The sequence below is a fragment of the Berghia stephanieae genome, chromosome 13 (assembly GCF_034508935.2).
Source record: "Berghia stephanieae isolate SIO BIC M18660-M18661 chromosome 13, UCSD_Bste_1.3, whole genome shotgun sequence".
Lineage (NCBI taxonomy): Eukaryota > Metazoa > Mollusca > Gastropoda > Nudibranchia > Aeolidiidae > Berghia > Berghia stephanieae.
This window is the reverse complement of record NC_088372.1, coordinates 14,276,627-14,298,313: the sequence shown is the minus strand read 5'-3', so window position 1 is coordinate 14,298,313 and position 21,687 is coordinate 14,276,627. Positions and strand designations below refer to the sequence as shown.

The 21,687-nt window shown below is 34.9% G+C and overlaps 1 protein-coding gene across 1 annotated transcript in view; it reads left to right on the top strand.

Annotated features, from left to right (window-relative positions):
• LOC144958476 (uncharacterized) overlaps positions 1-21,687 on the top strand; it is a 192,836-nt gene that overhangs the window by 119,818 nt on the left and 51,331 nt on the right. Inside the window, 14 exon segments of the mRNA XM_078890453.1 lie at positions 3,597-4,157; positions 4,663-4,719; positions 5,189-5,749; positions 6,228-6,284; positions 7,216-7,776; positions 8,283-8,339; positions 8,809-9,369; positions 9,857-9,913; positions 14,297-14,857; positions 15,361-15,417; positions 15,887-16,447; positions 16,661-16,705; positions 18,338-18,898; positions 20,205-20,240. Coding sequence (XP_078746579.1) covers positions 3,597-4,157; positions 4,663-4,719; positions 5,189-5,749; positions 6,228-6,284; positions 7,216-7,776; positions 8,283-8,339; positions 8,809-9,369; positions 9,857-9,913; positions 14,297-14,857; positions 15,361-15,417; positions 15,887-16,447; positions 16,661-16,705; positions 18,338-18,898; positions 20,205-20,240 — 4,293 coding nt within the window.

The window sequence follows — 21,687 nt, the reverse complement described above, 5'->3', positions numbered from 1 at the left end:
TGAAGTGAGTAGAAAAGTGCCAGAAGACAATAGAGAATAAAATTTTTTTTCGCGGCGGTGGTGGGGTTTGAACCTGCGACCTTATTGGTACGACAACTCCGCCTGGCAGGTGAGAGCGTGGCTCTACCGTGTGAGCTATCCACGAACACAAAAATATTCGTTTCAAACCCAAAGTCATTTCTAGATCCCTCTCTCACCACTTCTTGAGATCGCCGATTCGTTCGCCACCATCGCGAAGTAATTTTGACCAGCAGTTAAGCTTAATAGCCAATATTCTCATCACAAACATATAACATAGAAACGATTGAGACATTGAGTATGCTCCGGTGTATGGGGTGAATTTTTAATTCAGAAAAGTGAGTGGAGCAGGCACTTATGTTGGTAACAACAAGATATGAAGTGAGTAGAAAAGTGCCAGAAGACAATAGAGAATAAAATTTTTTTTCGCGGCGGTGGTGGGGTTTGAACCTGCGACCTTATTGGTACGACAACTCCGCCTGGCAGGTGAGGCGTGGCTCTACCGGTGAGCTACCACGAAACAAAAATATTCGTTTCAAACCCAAACTTTCTAGATCCTCTCTCACCCACTTCTTGAGATCGCCGATTCGTTCGCCACCATCGCGAAGTAATTTTGACGCAGTTAAGCTTATAGCCAATATTCTCATCAACAACATATAACATAGAAACGATCTTGAGATTGATATGCCCGGTTATGGGGTAATTTTTAATTCAGAAAAGTGAGTGGACAGGCACTATGTTGGTAACAAAAGAAAAGAGAAAAGTGCCAAAGAAATAGAGATAATTTTTCGCGGGGGTTGAACTGACCTTATGTACGACACCCGGCAGGTAGAGGTGCTCACCGGAGCACACGACCAAAATTTCGTTCAACCAAGTCTTCAGATCCTCCACTTTGAGATCGCGTCGTCGCACCGCATATTGACAATAAGCTAACCAATTCTACAAAATTACAAAACGATGGAATTGAGTATGCTCGTGTTGGGGTGAATTTTATCAGAATGGGACGCTATGTACACAGATAATGAGTAGAAAGCAAAGACATAGAAAAATTTTTTTCCGCGGCGGTGGTGGGGTTTGAACCTGCGACCTTATTGGTACGACAACTCCGCCTGGGGTGAGAGCGTGGCTCTACGTGTGAGCTATCCACGAACACAAAAATATTCGTTTCAAACCCAAAGTCATTTCTAGATCCCTCTCTCACCACTTCTTGAGATCGCCGATTCGTTCGCCACCATCGCGAAGTAATTTTGACCAGCAGTTAAGCTTAATAGCCATATTCTCATCACAAACATATAACATAGAAACGATGAGACATTGGTATGCTCCGGTGTATGGGGAATTTTTAATTCAGAAAGTGAGTGGAGCAGGCACTTATTTGGTAACAACAAGATATGAAGTGAGTAGAAAAGTGCCAGAAGACAATAGAGAATAAAAAATTTTTTCGCGGCGGTGGTGGGGTTTGAACCTGCGACCTTATTGGTACGACAACTCCGCCTGGCAGGTGAGAGCGTGGCTCTACCGTGTGAGCTATCCACGAACACAAAAATATTCGTTTCAAACCCAAAGTCATTTCTAGATCCCTCTCTCACCCACTTCTTGAGATCGCCGATTCGTTCGCCACCATCGCGAAGTAATTTTGACCAGCAGTTAAGCTTAATAGCCAATATTCTCATCACAAACATATAACATAGAAACGATTTTTAATTCAGAAAAGTGAGTGGAGCAGGCACTTATGTTGGTAACAAGAAGATATGAAGTGAGTAGAAAAGTGTCAGAAGACAATAGAGAATAGAAATGACGGTAGAGCCACGCTCTCACCTGCCAGGCGGAGTTGTCGTACCAATAAGGTCGCAGGTTCAAACCCCACCACCGCCGCGGAAAAAAATTTTTATTCTCTATTGTCTTCTGGCACTTTTCTACTCACTTCATATCTTGTTGTTACCAACATAAGTGCCTGCTCCACTCACTTTTCTGAATTAAAAAAGTGGCTATTAAGCTTAACTGCTGGTCAAAATTACTTCGCGATGGTGGCGAACGAATCGGCGATCTCAAGAAGTGGGTGAGAGAGGGATCTAGAAATGACTTTGGGTTTGAAACGAATATTTTTGTGTTCGTGGATAGCTCACACGGTAGAGCCACGCTCTCACCTGCCAGGCGGAGTTGTCGTACCAATAAGGTCGCAGGTTCAAACCCCACCACCCCGCGAAAAAAAAAATTTTTATTCTCTATTGTCTTCTGGCACTTTTCTACTCACTTCATATCTTGTTGTTACCAACATAAGTGCCTGCTCCACTCACTTTTCTGAATTAAAAATTCACCCCATACACCGGAGCATACTCAATGTCTCAATCGTTTCTATGTTATATGTTTGTGATGAGAATATTGGCTATTAAGCTTAACTGCTGGTCAAAATTACTTCGCGATGGTGGCGAACGAATCGGCGATCTCAAGAAGTGGGTGAGAGAGGGATCTAGAAATGACTTTGGGTTTGAAACGAATATTTTTGTGTTCGTGGATAGCTCACACGGTAGAGCCACGCTCTCACCTGCCAGGCGGAGTTGTCGTACCAATAAGGTCGCAGGTTCAAACCCCACCACCGCCGTGAAAAAATTTTTTATTCTCTATTGTCTTCTGGCACTTTTCTACTCACTTCATATCTTGTTGTTACCAACATAAGTGCCTGCTCCACTCACTTTTCTGAATTAAAAATTCACCCCATACACCGGAGCATACTCAATGTCTCAATCGTTTCTATGTTATATGTTTGTGATGAGAATATTGGCTATTAAGCTTAACTGCTGGTCAAAATTACTTCGCGATGGTGGCGAACGAATCGGCGATCTCAAGAAGTGGGTGAGAGAGGGATCTAGAAATGACTTTGGGTTTGAAACGAATATTTTTGTGTTCGTGGATAGCTCACACGGTAGAGCCACGCTCTCACCTGCCAGGCGGAGTTGTCGTACCAATAAGGTCGCAGGTTCAAACCCCACCACCGCCGCGAAAAAATTTTTTATTCTCTATTGTCTTCTGGCACTTTTCTACTCACTTCATATCTTGTTGTTACCAACATAAGTGCCTGCTCCACTCACTTTTCCATGAAGTCTTTGAGAAGTTCATCTCATCAAGTTTTTAGATAAACATTAAAACTAACTCAAAGATTTCTAGGGCACCTTGTATTTTGAGAATCTTGCTTAACATAATTGGTGCTTTTCAGTAAGGGGATTGTTTTCAATATTTAACTTGGGATAGTTTTAAATATATAACTGATACATTTTTTTATTGTATTAGTTAATCTTCTTAAGATTACAGTCTTCATTGAGTTCTTTTGTAAAACTTTTGATCAGGCAAATTTATTATGTATGAAGCAGAGCTTTAGTTTTGTTTGTTTTTTTCTTAATGGTTTTGTATTTATATTAATATATATTGTGAATGGTAAATGCTTGAATTTTAAAATTTGTCTTGCATCAATATTAAGTATTCATTAACAATCTATTTGCCCTTTTTATCTTTAATGCTGGTTAATTTTTATGCTTTTAAAACCATTTGCTTTGAATGAAACTTCCCTTGATTTCTGTCAGGTTGTTCAGATGCCCGTCACGACTTAATATTTGTACTGGACTCATCCACCAGTGTGACAGAACCCAACTTTGATTTAATGAAAGACTTTATCAAAGACTTTTTGATTGAGGCTGACATTGACAATGGCAATGTACGAGTGGGAGTCATCATCTATAGTACAGAAGATCATGTAATTTTCCAACTGAATGAATACCAGAGTAAAGCTGACATTTACAATGCTGTGGATGATATTCCATGGAGATATGGCAGTACTAACACTGCTGATGCCTTGAAGACTATGAGGACTGAAATGTTTAAAGAATGGAATGGAGACAGAGAAGGAGTAGACAACATTGCTATTGTTCTGACTGATGGTGTATCTAATATCAACTCTAGGAAAACTATTCCAGAAGCAGAGCAGGCCAGAGCAGAAGGAATCCATATCTATGCCATTGGTATTGGTTTGACAGACACCAAAGAGTTGGATGGAATTGCCAGCAAGCCAGTGGAAGAGAACAGATTTGCTGTACAGGAATTTTCTGAGCTGAGAGAATTGAGGCATCACGTCTTTTCTTCTCTGTGTGAGTATTATGATTTGACGACTTACACAATTCCAATGACGTTTGTTCGTGGCATCAATTTGTCGTCTTCAATAATTTTCAAATTGTATAAAATAAACTTTATTCATCTATAAGGAAATTGGTTTTACAAACTTGATTTAAAAAAAAAATATTCTATGATTTTACCTGTTTATCTTTTTTTTTTAAGTATTGTTATCTCAAATAATATGCACTGTGTAATGAAATATACACTGTATATTCTTCTAATTTAATGCAATTTAAGGAACACTAGATCCATTTTGAGGTCCAATTAATAAAACAATATGATACGATAAGAATGAATAAATGAGCACTATAAAACGTATTTAAGTATTTTTAGAACGCTTTATAGTAAATTTATTTTGATTTTTCTTGTGATAGGGCAAAACAAAAAGGAATATGCTGGTTTAGATATTGACATAATATTTTATATATGACTTGGGTTTAGTTTTCACTGAAGAGAAAATGTATTGCTTTTTCATTTCAGGTTCGACTGCAGCCCCAAAACGAACAACTCCAGCTCCAACTCCTAAAGCTATAGTCAGTAAGAGAATTTCTCATAAATTGAAAATCACCGGTTTATGTTTTGATTGATTATAAACAACTGCTTATTGAAGGAATGACATTGAGATAACTGAACTCTTTGTTATTGCTTAAAGATAGCCATTTTGGTGATTATCTTTCATTAAATTATATCAATCAGAGTAAAAACATTCAAGGTTGTACAAAGATTTGTGTGTTGGTACGTTATATCTGACTGATGGATGTTGTGAGTATTTTACATAAACGCATAGAACGAGTTTGCTAATCTTGAGAAGGTTTTAATCTAGAGATATGTTGTTTTTCATTGCTAATATCCATATGACAGTAACTTATGAACTTTTTACCTGTATGTTTCATTACACTGCAAGTAAGTGTAATATTTTTATATATTTGTTCTCTCCCAATAATTGTATCTTTCATTTTACTAATTGGCACTAAACTATTTTATTTTATGATGATGTTTTTTATAGGTTGCTCGGATGCCCGTCACGACTTAATATTTGTCCTAGATTCCTCAACTAGTGTGACAGAACCAAACTTTGACTTGATGAAGGATTTTATCAAAGACTTTTTGTACGAGGCTGACATTGACAATGGCAATGTAAGAGTGGGAGTCATCATCTACAGTACAGAAGATCATGTCATGTTCCAACTAAACACATATCAAACCAAAGCTGATATTTACAATGCTGTGGATGATATTCCATGGAGATATGGCAGTACCAACACTGCTGATGCCTTGAAGACTATGAGGACTGAAATGTTTAAAGAATGGAATGGAGACAGAGAAGGAGTGGACAACATTGCTATTGTTCTGACTGATGGTGTATCTAATATCAACTCTAGGAAAACTATTCCAGAAGCAGAGCAGGCTAGAGCAGAAGGAATCCACATCTATGCCATTGGTATTGGTTTGACAGACACCAAAGAGTTGGATGGAATCGCCAGCAAGCCAGTGGAAGAGAACAGATTTGCTGTACAGGAGTTTTCTGAGCTGAGAGAACTGAGGCATCACGTCTTTTCTTCTCTGTGTGAGTATTATGATTTGATGACTTGCAGAAAAATGACGTTTGTTCGTAGCATCATTTTGTCGTCTTCAAGATTATTATTAAAAAGTTTCTTCTCTGTTTCTCTCTTTTAAAATATGTTTATTTCAAAGAATATGCCATTTGTAATGCATAATAATTGTTACATTTTTAATAGGACATTTTAAGCAACAGTTGCTTCAATCTAAAGTCCTTTTACTGATATGATATGATAGTATCAGAATGAATAAAAATGAGAATAATAATAATAATAAAATGTATAAAGCAATTTTACAAAGCATTATGATAGATTAAAATTGAAATAAAAATGTTATTACCATTATTCTGGTTTTGCTAATGATAGGGCAAGACAAAAAGGAAATTACAGTTCTGAGTAATTGTAATCTGCTGGTTGAAATAATAACATAATATTTTGTATCTGACTTGAGTTAAGTTTTCACTGAAGAGGAAATATTTATTTCAGGTTCGACTGCAGCCCCAAAACGAACAACTCCAGCTCCAACCCCTAAATCTGTAGTCAGTAAGTGAATTTCTCAATAGAATGAAAATCATCGGTTTGTGGTTTGATTGATTATAACAGCTGCTTATTTGCTGATATTGAAAATGTTTTCATCTAAAGATGAATTGCTAATATTTATAAAGCACTAACTGATAAAATGTTTACCTTTATGTTACATTACAGTTATAATTCTGACGCCATTTTAAAAGATCCTTATTCTGCTTTTTAACCTGTCATCTATAACCATTTCCTTGCCAACAACAATTTTCTAAAATAGATTCAGATTGTCTGAGTCATATAGGCCCAACTCATTTATCAATATTATTTTTAAACCTTTGTTTTACAACCTCTTACACATTAACATTCTTGGAGTATAATTGAAAACCAATGAGATGCAGACTAAATAGCTATAGCTACTCATTCAAAACGTTTGCCTTCGCCTTGATCTTTCCTTTTTATATAAGTTGTCCATGAAGTCTTTGAGAAGTTCATCTCATCAAGTTTTTAGATAAACATTAAAACTAACTCAAAGATTTCTAGGGCACCTTGTATTTTGAGAATCTTGCTTAACATAATTGGTGCTTTTCAGTAAGGGGATTGTTTTCAATATTTAACTTGGGATAGTTTTAAATATATAACTGATACATTTTTTTATTGTATTAGTTAATCTTCTTAAGATTACAGTCTTCATTGAGTTCTTTTGTAAAACTTTTGATCAGGCAAATTTATTATGTATGAAGCAGAGCTTTAGTTTTGTTTGTTTTTTCTTAATGGTTTTGTATTTATATTAATATATATTGTGAATGGTAAATGCTTGAATTTTAAAATTTGTCTTGCATCAATATTAAGTATTCATTAACAATCTATTTGCCCTTTTTATCTTTAATGCTGGTTAATTTTTATGCTTTTAAAACCATTTGCTTTGAATGAAACTTCCCTTGATTTCTGTCAGGTTGTTCAGATGCCCGTCACGACTTAATATTTGTACTGGACTCATCCACCAGTGTGACAGAACCCAACTTTGATTTAATGAAAGACTTTATCAAAGACTTTTTGATTGAGGCTGACATTGACAATGGCAATGTACGAGTGGGAGTCATCATCTATAGTACAGAAGATCATGTAATTTTCCAACTGAATGAATACCAGAGTAAAGCTGACATTTACAATGCTGTGGATGATATTCCATGGAGATATGGCAGTACTAACACTGCTGATGCCTTGAAGACTATGAGGACTGAAATGTTTAAAGAATGGAATGGAGACAGAGAAGGAGTAGACAACATTGCTATTGTTCTGACTGATGGTGTATCTAATATCAACTCTAGGAAAACTATTCCAGAAGCAGAGCAGGCCAGAGCAGAAGGAATCCATATCTATGCCATTGGTATTGGTTTGACAGACACCAAAGAGTTGGATGGAATTGCCAGTAAGCCAGTGGAAGAGAACAGGTTTGCTGTACAGGAATTTTCTGAGCTGAGAGAATTGAGGCATCACGTCTTTTCTTCTCTGTGTGAGTATTATGATTTGACGACTTACACAATTCCAATGACGTTTGTTCGTGGCATCAATTTGTCGTCTTCAATAATTTTCAAATTGTATAAAATAAACTTTATTCATCTATAAGGAAATTGGTTTTACAAACTTGATTTAAAAAAAAAATATTCTATGATTTTACCTGTTTATCTTTTTTTTTTTAAGTATTGTTATCTCAAATAATATGCACTGTGTAATGAAATATACACTGTATATTCTTCTAATTTAATGCAATTTAAGGAACACTAGATCCATTTTGAGGTCCAATTAATAAAACAATATGATACGATAAGAATGAATAAATGAGCACTATAAAACGTATTTAAGTATTTTTAGAACGCTTTATAGTAAATTTATTTTGATTTTTCTTGTGATAGGGCAAAACAAAAAGGAATATGCTGGTTTAGATATTGACATAATATTTTATATATGACTTGGGTTTAGTTTTCACTGAAGAGAAAATGTATTGCTTTTTCATTTCAGGTTCGACTGCAGCCCCAAAACGAACAACTCCAGCTCCAACTCCTAAAGCTATAGTCAGTAAGAGAATTTCTCATAAATTGAAAATCACCGGTTTATGTTTTGATTGATTATAAACAACTGCTTATTGAAGGAATGACATTGAGATAACTGAACTCTTTGTTATTGCTTAAAGATAGCCATTTTGGTGATTATCTTTCATTAAATTATATCAATCAGAGTAAAAACATTCAAGGTTGTACAAAGATTTGTGTGTTGGTACGTTATATCTGACTGATGGATGTTGTGAGTATTTTACATAAACGCATAGAACGAGTTTGCTAATCTTGAGAAGGTTTTAATCTAGAGATATGTTGTTTTTCATTGCTAATATCCATATGACAGTAACTTATGAACTTTTTACCTGTATGTTTCATTATACTGCAAGTAAGTGTAATATTTTTATATATTTATTCTCTCCCAATAATTGTATCTTTCATTTTACTAATTGGCACTAAACTATTTTATTTTATGATGATGTTTTTTATAGGTTGCTCGGATGCCCGTCACGACTTAATATTTGTCCTAGATTCCTCAACTAGTGTGACAGAACCAAACTTTGACTTGATGAAGGATTTTATCAAAGACTTTTTGTACGAGGCTGACATTGACAATGGCAATGTAAGAGTGGGAGTCATCATCTACAGTACAGAAGATCATGTCATGTTCCAACTAAACACATATCAAACCAAAGCTGATATTTACAATGCTGTGGATGATATTCCATGGAGATATGGCAGTACCAACACTGCTGATGCCTTGAAGACTATGAGGACTGAAATGTTTAAAGAATGGAATGGAGACAGAGAAGGAGTGGACAACATTGCTATCGTGTTGACAGATGGTGTATCTAATATCAACTCCAGGAAAACTATTCCAGAAGCAGAGCAGGCCAGAGCAGAGGGAATCCACATCTATGCCATTGGTATTGGTTTGACAGACACCAAAGAGTTGGATGGAATTGCCAGCAAGCCAGTGGAAGAGAACAGGTTTGCTGTACAGGAATTTTCTGAGTTGAGAGAACTGAGGCATCACGTCTTTTCTTCTCTGTGTGAGTATTATGATTTAACAACTTGCACATTTCCAATTGACGTTTGTTCGTGGCATCAAGTTGTCTTCAATTTTATTTTAAAAAAAAATTTCTTCCCTGTTTTTCTCTTTTAAAATATGTTTATCTCAAAGAATATGCAATTTGTAATGCATAATAATTAACTTTTTGTAAGGACATTTTAAGGAACAGTTGCTCCAATCTAATGTCCTATTATTGACATGATATGATAGTATCAGAATGAATAAAAATTAGCATAATAAAATGTATTTAAGAAATTTAAAAAAGCAATATGATAGATTAAAAGTGAAATAAAAATTTAATTACCTTTAGGGCATTATTCTTGTTTTGCTAATGATAGGGCAAAACAAAAAGGAAATTACAGCTCTAGGTAATTGTAATCTGCTGGTTTAAATAATAACATAATATTTTGTATTTGACTTGAGTTAAGTTTTCACTGAAGACGAAATGTTTTGCTTCTTTATTTCAGGTTCGACTGCAGCCCCAAAACGAACAACTCCAGCTCCAACCCCTAAATCTGTAGTCAGTAAGTAAATTTCTCAATAGAATGAAAATCATCGGTTTGTGTTTTGATTGATTATAACAGCTGCTTATTTGCTGATATTGAAAAGGTTTTCATCTAAAGATGAATTGCTAATATATATATAGCACTAACTGATAAAATGTTTACCTTTATGTTACATTACAGTTATAATTCTGACGCCATTTTAAAAGATCCTTATTCTGCTTGTTAACTTGTCATCTATAACCATTTCCTTGCCAACAACAATTTTCTAAAATAGATTCAGATTGTCTGAGTCATATCGGCTTTTTTAAAAAAAAATGCCAAATTCCTGTCCTGTGACGATAATTGGCTCTTTGAAATATTTGATGCATATATTGTTAGCAAATACTTGCTTACACAGTCTCACTACACATTACTAACTTGTATGAAACATAAAAAACAAAAATCGGGAGAGGTTCAGGATAGATACGACGTATTGTATTGATGGGGGTAGACGAAAACACCCTGTCCTTTTTTTTGGATGATGGCTAAAAATCGAATTCTTAACAAAATGGAGCGTCTTGTTGTATACAACTATGAATTCAGCTGATGAAAATGCCATCTTCTAACATCCTCATAAAAGTTTGTAACAATCAGACTTTTAAAATTTTTATTATATATTACTAAAGTTTGTCCCCAAGGGGGTTACTCATTCCTGTAACGGCAGTGAAAATTAACCAATTAAAATCCTCTAAACAATAGAAGTGCAACTAACAATGTTTTCTCGCCGTATATGCCCCTTTTCCATCATGGCCGAAACTACAAACACATGGTTTTTTCATCCAGTGTGATTTCCAGATCAAAACCGCTTCAAGAATGGTGAGTAGTGTTCAACATTAGACCATGCCCCTCATTCCTGTTACCAGGGCTTGTTATTTAAATTAGAAATTGAATCAAAAATAAAACGTATCAGTATATAGCTTTTTAAAGGCTCTAAATAATAGTCATACTTTAATGTTGGAATAAAGCATATTTTAGGGATAGTATGAACTGAAGCGATGATAAACTCATCCCTGTTACACTCATTCCTGTTACACCTTGTTTTGTAGCAGGAATGAGGGATGTAACAGGAATGAGGAAAACATAACGGGAATGAGTAACAGAAATGAGGAATGTGAACTTTCATAAAAATAAAACACACGTTTTATTGTAACTAAGTACTTTGTAGCATAATGGCCCATAGAATCGGAGCTTATCCCTGTTTCTGTAGCATGAAACAGACATTTAACTTATGAATATGACATTGGTCTATAGCAAATTACATTCCCCAGCAGCACTGGTACCATAATATACACCTGGGTGAAGCAAAGTGAATCAACCAGAATTAATTTCATTGATTAAGGAAACAACTCTATGGTTGTGGAGGTTTTCGAACCTGTTACCTCCCAGTTAGGAGTCCTTTTGGTAACCACTCGACCACGGCGCCTCCATATGGTTTATTGATTCATAGCATATTCTTTTGTTTCATAAGGATGTGTTTGGTAAAGTGTTTTGTAAACCACTGAAGTGTTACAGGCCTATGTCCATTAAAGTGGTAACATTCATGGTTACAAGGTTACCATTAAAAACAATTTTTAATGTATACATATTCATTTCTTCCATTCCTGAAAGACTATTTTTAGTACAAAGTTAACTTGCCAATACCAAATGCCCAATGTCCAAACATAGTTTGTTGCCTGTGAGGCTCAGATATATTTTAGATGATTACTATGATTTTAACGGCTCGGTATCGCTTGTACAAATGTGACATTGTATCACATAATAGTCTTCTTTGTTTCTTGACTTTAATTCTTGTTACACCTTGTTTTGTAACAGGAATGAGGGTGGCGAAATGTAACTTGATATTAGTGTTCATTTTCAATGGTCATAGCTTGTTGTAACGATTGTTTTATTTTGTTTTCTTATCACAAAGGCCTAAAAAGTCATGACGTCAGCCGAGAGCAACAACTTTACCGTCAAAAAGACGAGATGGAGATCTTATTCGACGTGCTGTTAATCTTAAAAAAGAACAAGACAAATACCAGAGCGACAAATCGAGTGGAAAGAAAAAGTCCATAAAAGATAAGACACCAAGAGAACAATGCAAACAGAGAAAGAATTGGATAAAAAATTATCACACACACACTACATACCGGAAACAGCAAAATCTTGATCTGAGTTACACTCCATCCTCACACTCAAAATCTCCACTCCAGTATGTCTCTCGTCAAAGATATCAAGCTACTAAAACAGCCAATGAAACCTTTATGTTGAAAAACCAAAGTCTTGAAGAAGTGAAAAGGCTGTTCTCCTCTCTTTCTCATAAAAAAAGGAAATCCGAAAAGTACAAAAAGCGCTAGGACAGGTCATTAAAAAAACACAAATTTCCGTTGACACGTACCCTGATCAAAAACTAGAAAACTTTTTTTGAAAGATAGCATAAAAAAACAAGAAATGTGGCAAAAATTCAGTGAAAAGAACATTACAATATCATTTTGCACTCCTGTAAGACATCAAACATTTCAGGAACAGAAGGCACATGTACAAATCCAAATGATATCCCTAGATCTCTGTTTTATGGGAAACAGTTATTTTCAGTCAAGGTGAGGGCCGATGGGGATTGCCTGCCTGCCTGTGGTGCAGTGTATGCATTTGGCAAAGACACACAAACAGACGAAATACGAGTAAGATTGATATAAGAGCTGGCTTTACACAAGGACCATTATTTGTCAGATTCAAACCTTGCTTCACTCAATGACAACATCCAGACAGTTGTTGATTTTTTGTCACAAGCTTGGACCATTATATTCCCGATGTTCACATAAGTGATAAAGATACCCTGGAAGAAATGTTCAAACTGGACGTTATGTCATTAAGTAAACCAAAATCGTACATGGATATGTGGCAGTTTCTTGCTCTTTCTAGTGTTTTAAAAATGCCTCTTTCTCTTTTGTCTGTTTATCCAAACATTCCGAACTGCCACGAAAGAGTTATTTTGAATCAATTGATTCAACCTAGAGTTAAGTTAACAAACAATGTTGGTGCTCTTTTGTGGGTCTCTACTAACATAAGCCCCAAATCATTGTATTGGCGCCGTAACCATTTTGTTCCCCTTCTGAGTTTCAATCACTAAGCGTATTGAATTTATAATCCTTTCGAGTAAATATGTTGTAATTACTCATTCCTGTTACACAAACTCATTCCTGTTAAGAATGACTTTTTCATTTTTTTTCATGATAATTATATAAAGGAAATATTATTTGTGGTGGTTTAACACTTATATACCTAGACTATGGTAAACAAGTTTTATTTTTGTCATTTTCCTACAATTTTCTGGAGATGATGATTGCTCAAATAATATCCTTTGTTTTCAAAAACTGATTTCTGAATGCCTTTTGTAAAACAATAAATGTCATTTTGTTGTCGGAATTGGTATCAATGCTCTGTGTTTATTGTTTTCCAATGTTTTATTTCAATAATTGTCCAAAAATGTGTTAACTTATGTAATGTGACATAATTTTTTAAGCGTAACAGGAATGAGTCACATGTGGATCGTGATTCACAAATACTTGAATAAGTGACCACTGGAAACTCACTAAGCCCTGTTATTACAATTTTATGTCTCATACATATCACAGAAAGCATACACAGAATAATGAGTATGTTGGAAAGACTTGACTTTTTAAAAATTTGAGGACTCGAATTTGGCGTTTTTCTGAAAACGGCCGATATAGGGTCAACTCATTTATCAATATTATTTATTAAACCTTTGTTTCACAACCTCTTACACATTAACATTCTTACAGTATAATAGAAAAACAATGAGATGCAGACTAAAAAGTTATAGTAACTCATTCAAAAAGTTTGCCTTCGCCTTGATCTTTCCTTTTTATATAAGTTGTCCATGAAGTCTTTGAGACGTTCATCTCATCAAGTTTTTAAATAAACATTAAAACTAACTCAAAGACTTCTAGGGCACCTTGTATTTTGAGAATCTTGCTTAATATAATTGGTGCTTTTCTGTAAGGGGATTGTTTTCAATATTTAACTTGGGATAGTTTTAAATATATAACTGATAAATTTTTTTATTGTATTAGTTAATCTTCTTAAGATTACAGTCTTCATTGAGTTCTTTTGTAAAACTTTTGATCAGGCAAATTTATTATGTATGAAGCAGAGCTTTAGTTTTGTTTGTTTTTTCTTAATGGTTTTGTATTTATATTAATATATATTGTGAATGGTAAATGCTTGAATATTAAAATTTGTCTTGCATCAATATTAAGTATTCATTAACAATCTATTTGCCCTTTTTATCTTTAATGCTGGTTAATTTTTATGCTTTTAAAACCATTTGCTTTGAATGAAACTTCCCTTGATTTCTGTCAGGTTGTTCAGATGCCCGTCACGACTTAATATTTGTACTGGACTCATCCACCAGTGTGACAGAACCCAACTTTGATTTAATGAAAGACTTTATCAAAGACTTTTTGATTGAGGCTGACATTGACAATGGCAATGTACGAGTGGGAGTCATCATCTATAGTACAGAAGATCATGTAATTTTCCAACTGAATGAATACCAGAGTAAAGCTGACATTTACAATGCTGTGGATGATATTCCATGGAGATATGGCAGTACTAACACTGCTGATGCCTTGAAGACTATGAGGACTGAAATGTTTAAAGAATGGAATGGAGACAGAGAAGGAGTGGACAACATTGCTATTGTTCTGACTGATGGTGTATCTAATATCAACTCTAGGAAAACTATTCCAGAAGCAGAGCAGGCCAGAGCAGAAGGAATCCATATCTATGCTATTGGTATTGGTTTGACAGACACCAAAGAGTTGGATGGAATCGCCAGCAAGCCAGTGGAAGAGAACAGGTTTGCTGTACAGGAATTTTCTGAGCTGAGAGATCTGAGGCACCACGTATTTTCTTCTCTGTGTGAGTATTATGATTTGACGACTTACACAATCCAATGACGTTTGTTCGTGGCATCAATTTGTAGTCTTCAATAATTTTCAAATTGTATAAAATAAACTTTATTCATCTATAAGGAAAATGATTTTACAAACTTGATTTTAAAAAAAATATTCTATGCTTTTATCTATTTATTTATTTTTTTTTTTAAAAGTATTGTTATCTCAAATAATATGCACTGTGTAATGAAATATACACTGTATATTCTTTTAATTTAATGCAATTGAAGGAATGCTAGATCCATTTTGAGGTCCAATTACTGAAACAATATAATATGATAAGAATGAATAAATAAGCATTTTGAAACGTATATAAGTAATTTTAGAAGGCTTTATAGTAGTTTTTTTTTTTCATGTGATAGTGCAAAACAAAAAGGTATATGCTGGTTTAGATAATAACATAATATTTTATATATGACTCGAGTTTAGTTTTCACTATAGAGAAAATGTATTGCTTCTTTATTTCAGGTTCGACTGCAGCCCCAAAACGAACAACTCCAGCTCCAACTCCTAAAGCTGTAGTCAGTAAGTGAATTTCTCAATAGAATGAAAATCACCGGTTTATGTTTTGATTGATTATAAACAACTGCTTATTGAAGGAACGACATTGAGATAACTGAACTCTTTATTTTTGCTTTTAGACAGCCATTTTGGTGATTATCTCTCATTAAATTATATCAATCAGACTAAAAACGTTCAAGGTTGTACAAAGTATTGTGTGTTGGTAAGTTATATCTGACTGACGGGTGTTGCGAGTATTTTACATAAATGCATAGCACCAGTTTGCTAATCTTGAGATGGTTTTAATCTTGAGATAAGTTGTTTTTCATTGCTAATATCCATATGACAGTAACTTATGAACTTTTTACCTGTATGTTACATTACATTGCAAGTAAGTGTAATATTTTTATATATTTGTTCTCTCCCAATTATGTATCTTTAATTTAACTAATTGGCACTAAACTATTTTAATTTATGATGATATGTTTTACAGGTTGCTCGGATGCCCGTCATGACTTAATATTTGTCCTAGATTCCTCAACTAGTGTGACTGAACCAAACTTTGACTTGATGAAGGATTTTATCAAAGACTTTTTGTACGAGGCTGACATTGACAATGGCAATGTAAGAGTGGGAGTCATCATCTACAGTACAGAAGATCATCTCATGTTCCAACTAAACACATATCAAACGAAAGCTGACATTTACAATGCTGTGGATGATATTCCATGGAGATATGGCAGTACTAACACTGCTGATGCCTTGAAGACCATGAGGACTGACATGTTTACAGAATGGAATGGAGACAGAGAAGGAGTGGACAACATTGCTATTGTGTTGACTGATGGTGTATCTAATATCAACTCTAGGAAAACTATTCCAGAAGCAGAGCAGGCTAGAGCAGAAGGAATCCATATCTATGCCATTGGTATTGGTTTGACAGACACCAAAGAGTTGGATGGAATCGCCAGCAAGCCAGTGGATGAGAACAGATTTGCTGTCCAGGAATTTTCTGAGCTGAGAGAACTGAGACATCATGTCTTCTCTTCTTTGTGTAAGTATTTTGTTTTGATGACTTGCAATGTTCTACTGATGATTGTTTATATCATCAAATTATTATAACTTCTTTTTCATTCATTTCAAATTTCATTAAGTGACAGTTTGCGTTACCGTCAGGGCGTTATTCTCGTGTCTCTTATCTATTTTGCATCTGGCATATCTTGGATTCAAGTTTCAATGAAACAAAGTGTTTTGCTCTTTATTTCAGGTTCGACTGCTGCTCCAAAACGAACAACTCCAAAAGATTTAGTCAGTAAGTGAATATTGCAATATAGATTATATATACATAGATACGTCTTCATTCCAAAAATTAGGAAGCTTGACATTGTGATTTGGAGTAAAAACAAAGGAGATAAATTTGTTTGAAGCTCACAGTGTTCTTTGAAGAAAAGTCTGTAAAGCACACAAACAGAAAGAAGCATTATAGAGAGCTTGTTAAAAGTTGTGAGTTGGCATAACATTTCTTAGAGGCAGTTGGCTGCAGTTACTTTGATGAAAACAGAGTTAGGATGTGAATGGGAGTTGCTAGGATTAGGCAGAAAATTGAAAACCACATCATGATAAGAGTCCTTCGAGAAAGAGTTGTAAATAACAAGCCATTGAATATGGGTAATGAGAGTTAGAAGCTGGAACGAGTCATGAGGGTTGATATAAGCAAACTTCTCATTCTTCTTCATTCCATCTCATATTGTCTTCACATTTCAATGTTCAATTGGTGGAGGAATGCTGTTGTCTTCCTCAGCTCTGTCAGGGGCACAATGTAGTTTGGTCTGCAAAGGCGTGGTTCCAGACCAAAAATCCTGTCTTGCTGTTGAATACTTTCTGAGGTCTGGAGTATATTGTAATGTCTCCCTCTCCACCATCACAAAGGCACATTCTGTTTCTCCTATTTTGAAGATCTTGTGCAGGTAGTGTTTCAGGCAATTGAGACCAATTGTAGTCTAAAATTGTGAGCTGGTCACTTTTATTGTAGCTAAGATGGTTCTTGTTCCAGTTGGCTTTTGCATGCGTCTTGATGACTTAATTGTAAACTACGTTCAAGTTTTCTTTTTTTTTTTTTTTGGTGCTTCCTCAGATCCTATGCTGGCCTAAATATCTGATGTTTCATTTGTATGATGCTATGGTGAACACGATTCCAATGAAGTCTCGATTCTACTGCAGATTTTCATATAAATGGTCTTTGTCTGCCTCGTCTCTTTCACTATGTGGGACATATTCTTGAATTAATGTATTTTTTTCTATTATTCTGGAATTTATTGCTCTCCACTCCATCAATTGGGGACGTTGAACCTCGCTCGTGTACATCTTCCTCTCCTGAGTAGAGAATAACTTCCCATGAGAAAAGTTCGTTTTCCTGCACCATCATTTGCTCTCACTAACACTGAGCAGGTTCACTTTATATTTTTTCATCTCCCTGACATCTTTTGCAGTAGTCCCTGATCTACACATGCTTTGTAGATTCCAGCATCTTATCTTCATAACCTGTTTTAGTTTTACTATGGATACAGTCAGTTACTGAACCGCACAAGATAGAAAAATCTACTGATCAAAATATATGAATTAAGTGAAAACGACAGGCCATTACTGCAACATGCATATCTATTTTAACCAAATTTGCCTTAAAAGGAATGCTTTTATGCCGATTTTTAATTTTGTTTTGTATATTGTAAAAGTTACCTTCCTTGAAAATCAAAATTTCATTTTTGCTCAATTATTAACATTCACCACTCACCCATATCCAAAACCTCGAAATCTTCAAATTTGACAACTTTAGGGCAAAACTCTAAGAAAATCCAAATCTATACTTAGAAAAGTTACCATACACATAGCTTAAAAAAGATGCTATGAATGCCATTCCATAGTCGATTGTTGCTGTTTTTCACAGGTTGCTCTGATGTCCGTCACGACTTAGTATTTGTCCTAGATTCCTCCACCAGTGTTACAGAACCCAACTTTGATTTAATGAAAGACTTTATCAAAGACTTTTTGATTGAAGCTGACATTGACAATGGCAATGTAAGAGTGGGAGTCATCATCTATAGTACAGAAGATCATGTAATTTTCCAACTGAATGAATACCAGAGTAAAGCTGACATTTACAATGCTGTGGATGATATTCCATGGAGATATGGCAGTACTAACACTGCTGATGCCTTGAAGACTATGAGGACTGAAATGTTTAAAGAATGGAATGGAGACAGAGAAGGAGTGGACAACATTGCTATTGTGTTGACTGATGGTGTATCTAATATCAACTCTAGAAAAACTATTCCAGAAGCAGAGCAGGCTAGAGCAGAAGGAATCCATATCTATGCCATTGGAATTGGTTTGACAGACACCAAAGAGTTGGATGGAATCGCCAGCAAGCCAGTGGAAGAGAACAGATTTGCTGTCCAGGAATTTTCTGAGCTGAGAGAACTGAGACATCATGTCTTCTCAACCCTCTGTAAGTAAAATATTTTGAAAAGATTTATAATCCCATCCTCAAACAGTAGTAAGTTATTACTGCTGGGTGGGGAACCTGACCTCTCATAGCGGGCAGGGAGGTACATACTGCGTCTTCTATCCCCTTATATCTGTTTTCCAACATGCTTTCTGTCTTTGTCTTGGAATGGGATTACTTGGTTTTGTCCTGGCTCTGGCCGGAGTCCTAGCTGGGAGGGAAACAGTCAAATGCATAGTTATTGTTTTGGGAGATGATATTTTTTTCCTTGTAAATCATCTCTCTGTTATGTATTATTATTTTTATTTTGAATGTATAATGTAAGCATTTGAGTGTATTCCTCTTTGTTGGATTTTGTGCTTGTGCCTGGATGAGACTTGTAGGTGATTTCAAACTAAGTACATTGGTGGTATGCTCTTGGAATCTACATCTGATCCCTATTTGTTCTCAGTTCCCCTTTGTCTTACTTTTTCTTGGGTGCTTTAATTGTAATTCTAGAACTTTTTACTATCCCATTTTCTTCCTTTTTACTGGCGCTGATATAACCTGAATGTGTTGCAAGCGCCGTAAAACCCTTAAAAACAAAACAAAACAAGTTATTACTGTGCGTACTGAATTTAAATACAAAAATAAACAAAGGGATACTGATGGACTTTCATGTTAGAATTCAATGTGCCAATTCAAAGGAATGACAGATATTTTGTAAAATACCTTTCATTTTGACCTAATGCTACTCCTAAATCTTGATCTAGAAGATAATTTGCAGACACATCGTTGCAAATGTACAATCAGGATCACACATTCTGATATGCATATGCTGACACAATTATACTAGTGAACAACAAAATAACAATTTTGAGGTGATGTATGCATAATCTAATGATAATCCGAGCTTAAAGACTATATCTATATGAGTCTATTCTTATGTATCGTATACACCTGTGTGTTTTGCTGTATCTTGAAATATAGTTGCTCTATGAGGCAAATACCTTTGGGACAGTCCTAATAAAAAAGACAGCCCGTCTAAATTTAATTTTATTGCCATCCTAATCGTTCCAAGTATTGCATGACAAACCATTGGTCTCTGGATCTGCAATTTGTCCTGAAGCGCAAACCTGCCTTTTTCTAATTTATTAATGTTTTTAAAGTAGGGTCTTAACTGATATATGCATATTCTGGAGTTGGCCTGAAGAGTGAAAAGTATGCCTGTGCTTTAACTTACATAAGCCATATATGCATGTTATGCTTCAGGAATTCTTTGAACTCTATTACACGCCACTTAGTTTTATTAATTTTTCTTTCTTTCCAGGTGGAACATCAACTAGAGGTACACCAGACAAATTGAGTAAGTTGAATTGAATGATTATTTTGAAATGGCGGAATATACTTATCTCAATCTGTTCTTACAGATTAAATGAAAAATATATAAACTTTATATTTATAACAATGGGGAAATTGTCGTTAGCATATATTTCAAGGGGAAGGCTTGAATATCCTGGGCGTCAAACACATTGCAGCACCTTAGTAAGAAAGATGAGACAATTAGCTCAAGGTCACACACTCAGTGATTGGGAGTTGAAACCTGTGACATCAGGTTACTTCCAGGGTATGAAGCAAAGGCTGCTCTTCTCTCTGCCTTGCAGAATGTATTCAAAATATAGTATACTTTTTACTTTATTTTTATTTTCACTTTCACCTGTTTATTTATCAATATATATATATATATATATATATAAACGGCAGGGACTTGATTTGACCATTATTTCAATGATACTTATATTGAGAATATACATTTACTTGCTTTCTTTCTGCTTCTTTTTCGGTTTCTTAAACTATTCATTGTTCTACAAAAGATTTCTCTTTTGCACTCACTTAATTTCCCTTCAATTTCATTTCTGATCTTTCATTACATTTTATGGGATTGCTCGGCTTTATTTCAAATTGTTATTGAAAAACAAAACAAATTCCAAAATTATTTTCGTCCAATGTTTACTGACAACTCTATAAACATAAAGCTTGACGTTTCTCTATGTAAATGTTAAATTCAATGAAAAATGACTTAAAGGTTTTTGTTAAAATCAATTAATCCAAACACTATGAGCTTTTATACTGTGAAAGGTCCACAGAATGTACTTAAAAAGATTTAAAGGAGCCCCAATCAAATAGCATCACATAAGATCTTAAACAAAACAAGACACCTCTTAGTGCTGCCATTTTATACTTTTCGACAAAGATCAAGCTACTCCCAGCCAGCTATACTATTTTTACACCCGGTCATGGTGAGAAAATGTGAGTAAAGAGGCTTTTCTATGTCTGCACTTTATACCACTTAAATCGGGACTTACAAACCACAAATGAGTGTAGTACCTCAGGATAAAATGGCACAAATGAAAAATAATAAAGATAATAATCGTAATGGTGAGGATGATTGTAATGGCATAGACGACAAACTCGTACATGAGGATTAAAAGGATGATGATGATTGGGGCCCATTTTCATGAATACCAGGTAAATAATGTACCTTTTTTAAATATCTCAATACATAAATGGTAATTATTCTAAAGGATTATTACTTGTATTTTGGCATGGTAAAGCTCGCCATATTAAATATCAATCAATGAGTGCAACTAAATTTTAAAAATGAAGTAATCTCTGATTTCCATATTATTCACTTTCACCATAGTTTATCCATGGTATCTTGTAAAGGTACTTTGATAGGAACAATTATGGTGGAGGATTGTGGTTTTTGGGTTGAAGATTTTATGGGTTTTTGTTGTATTTTTAAATTATTG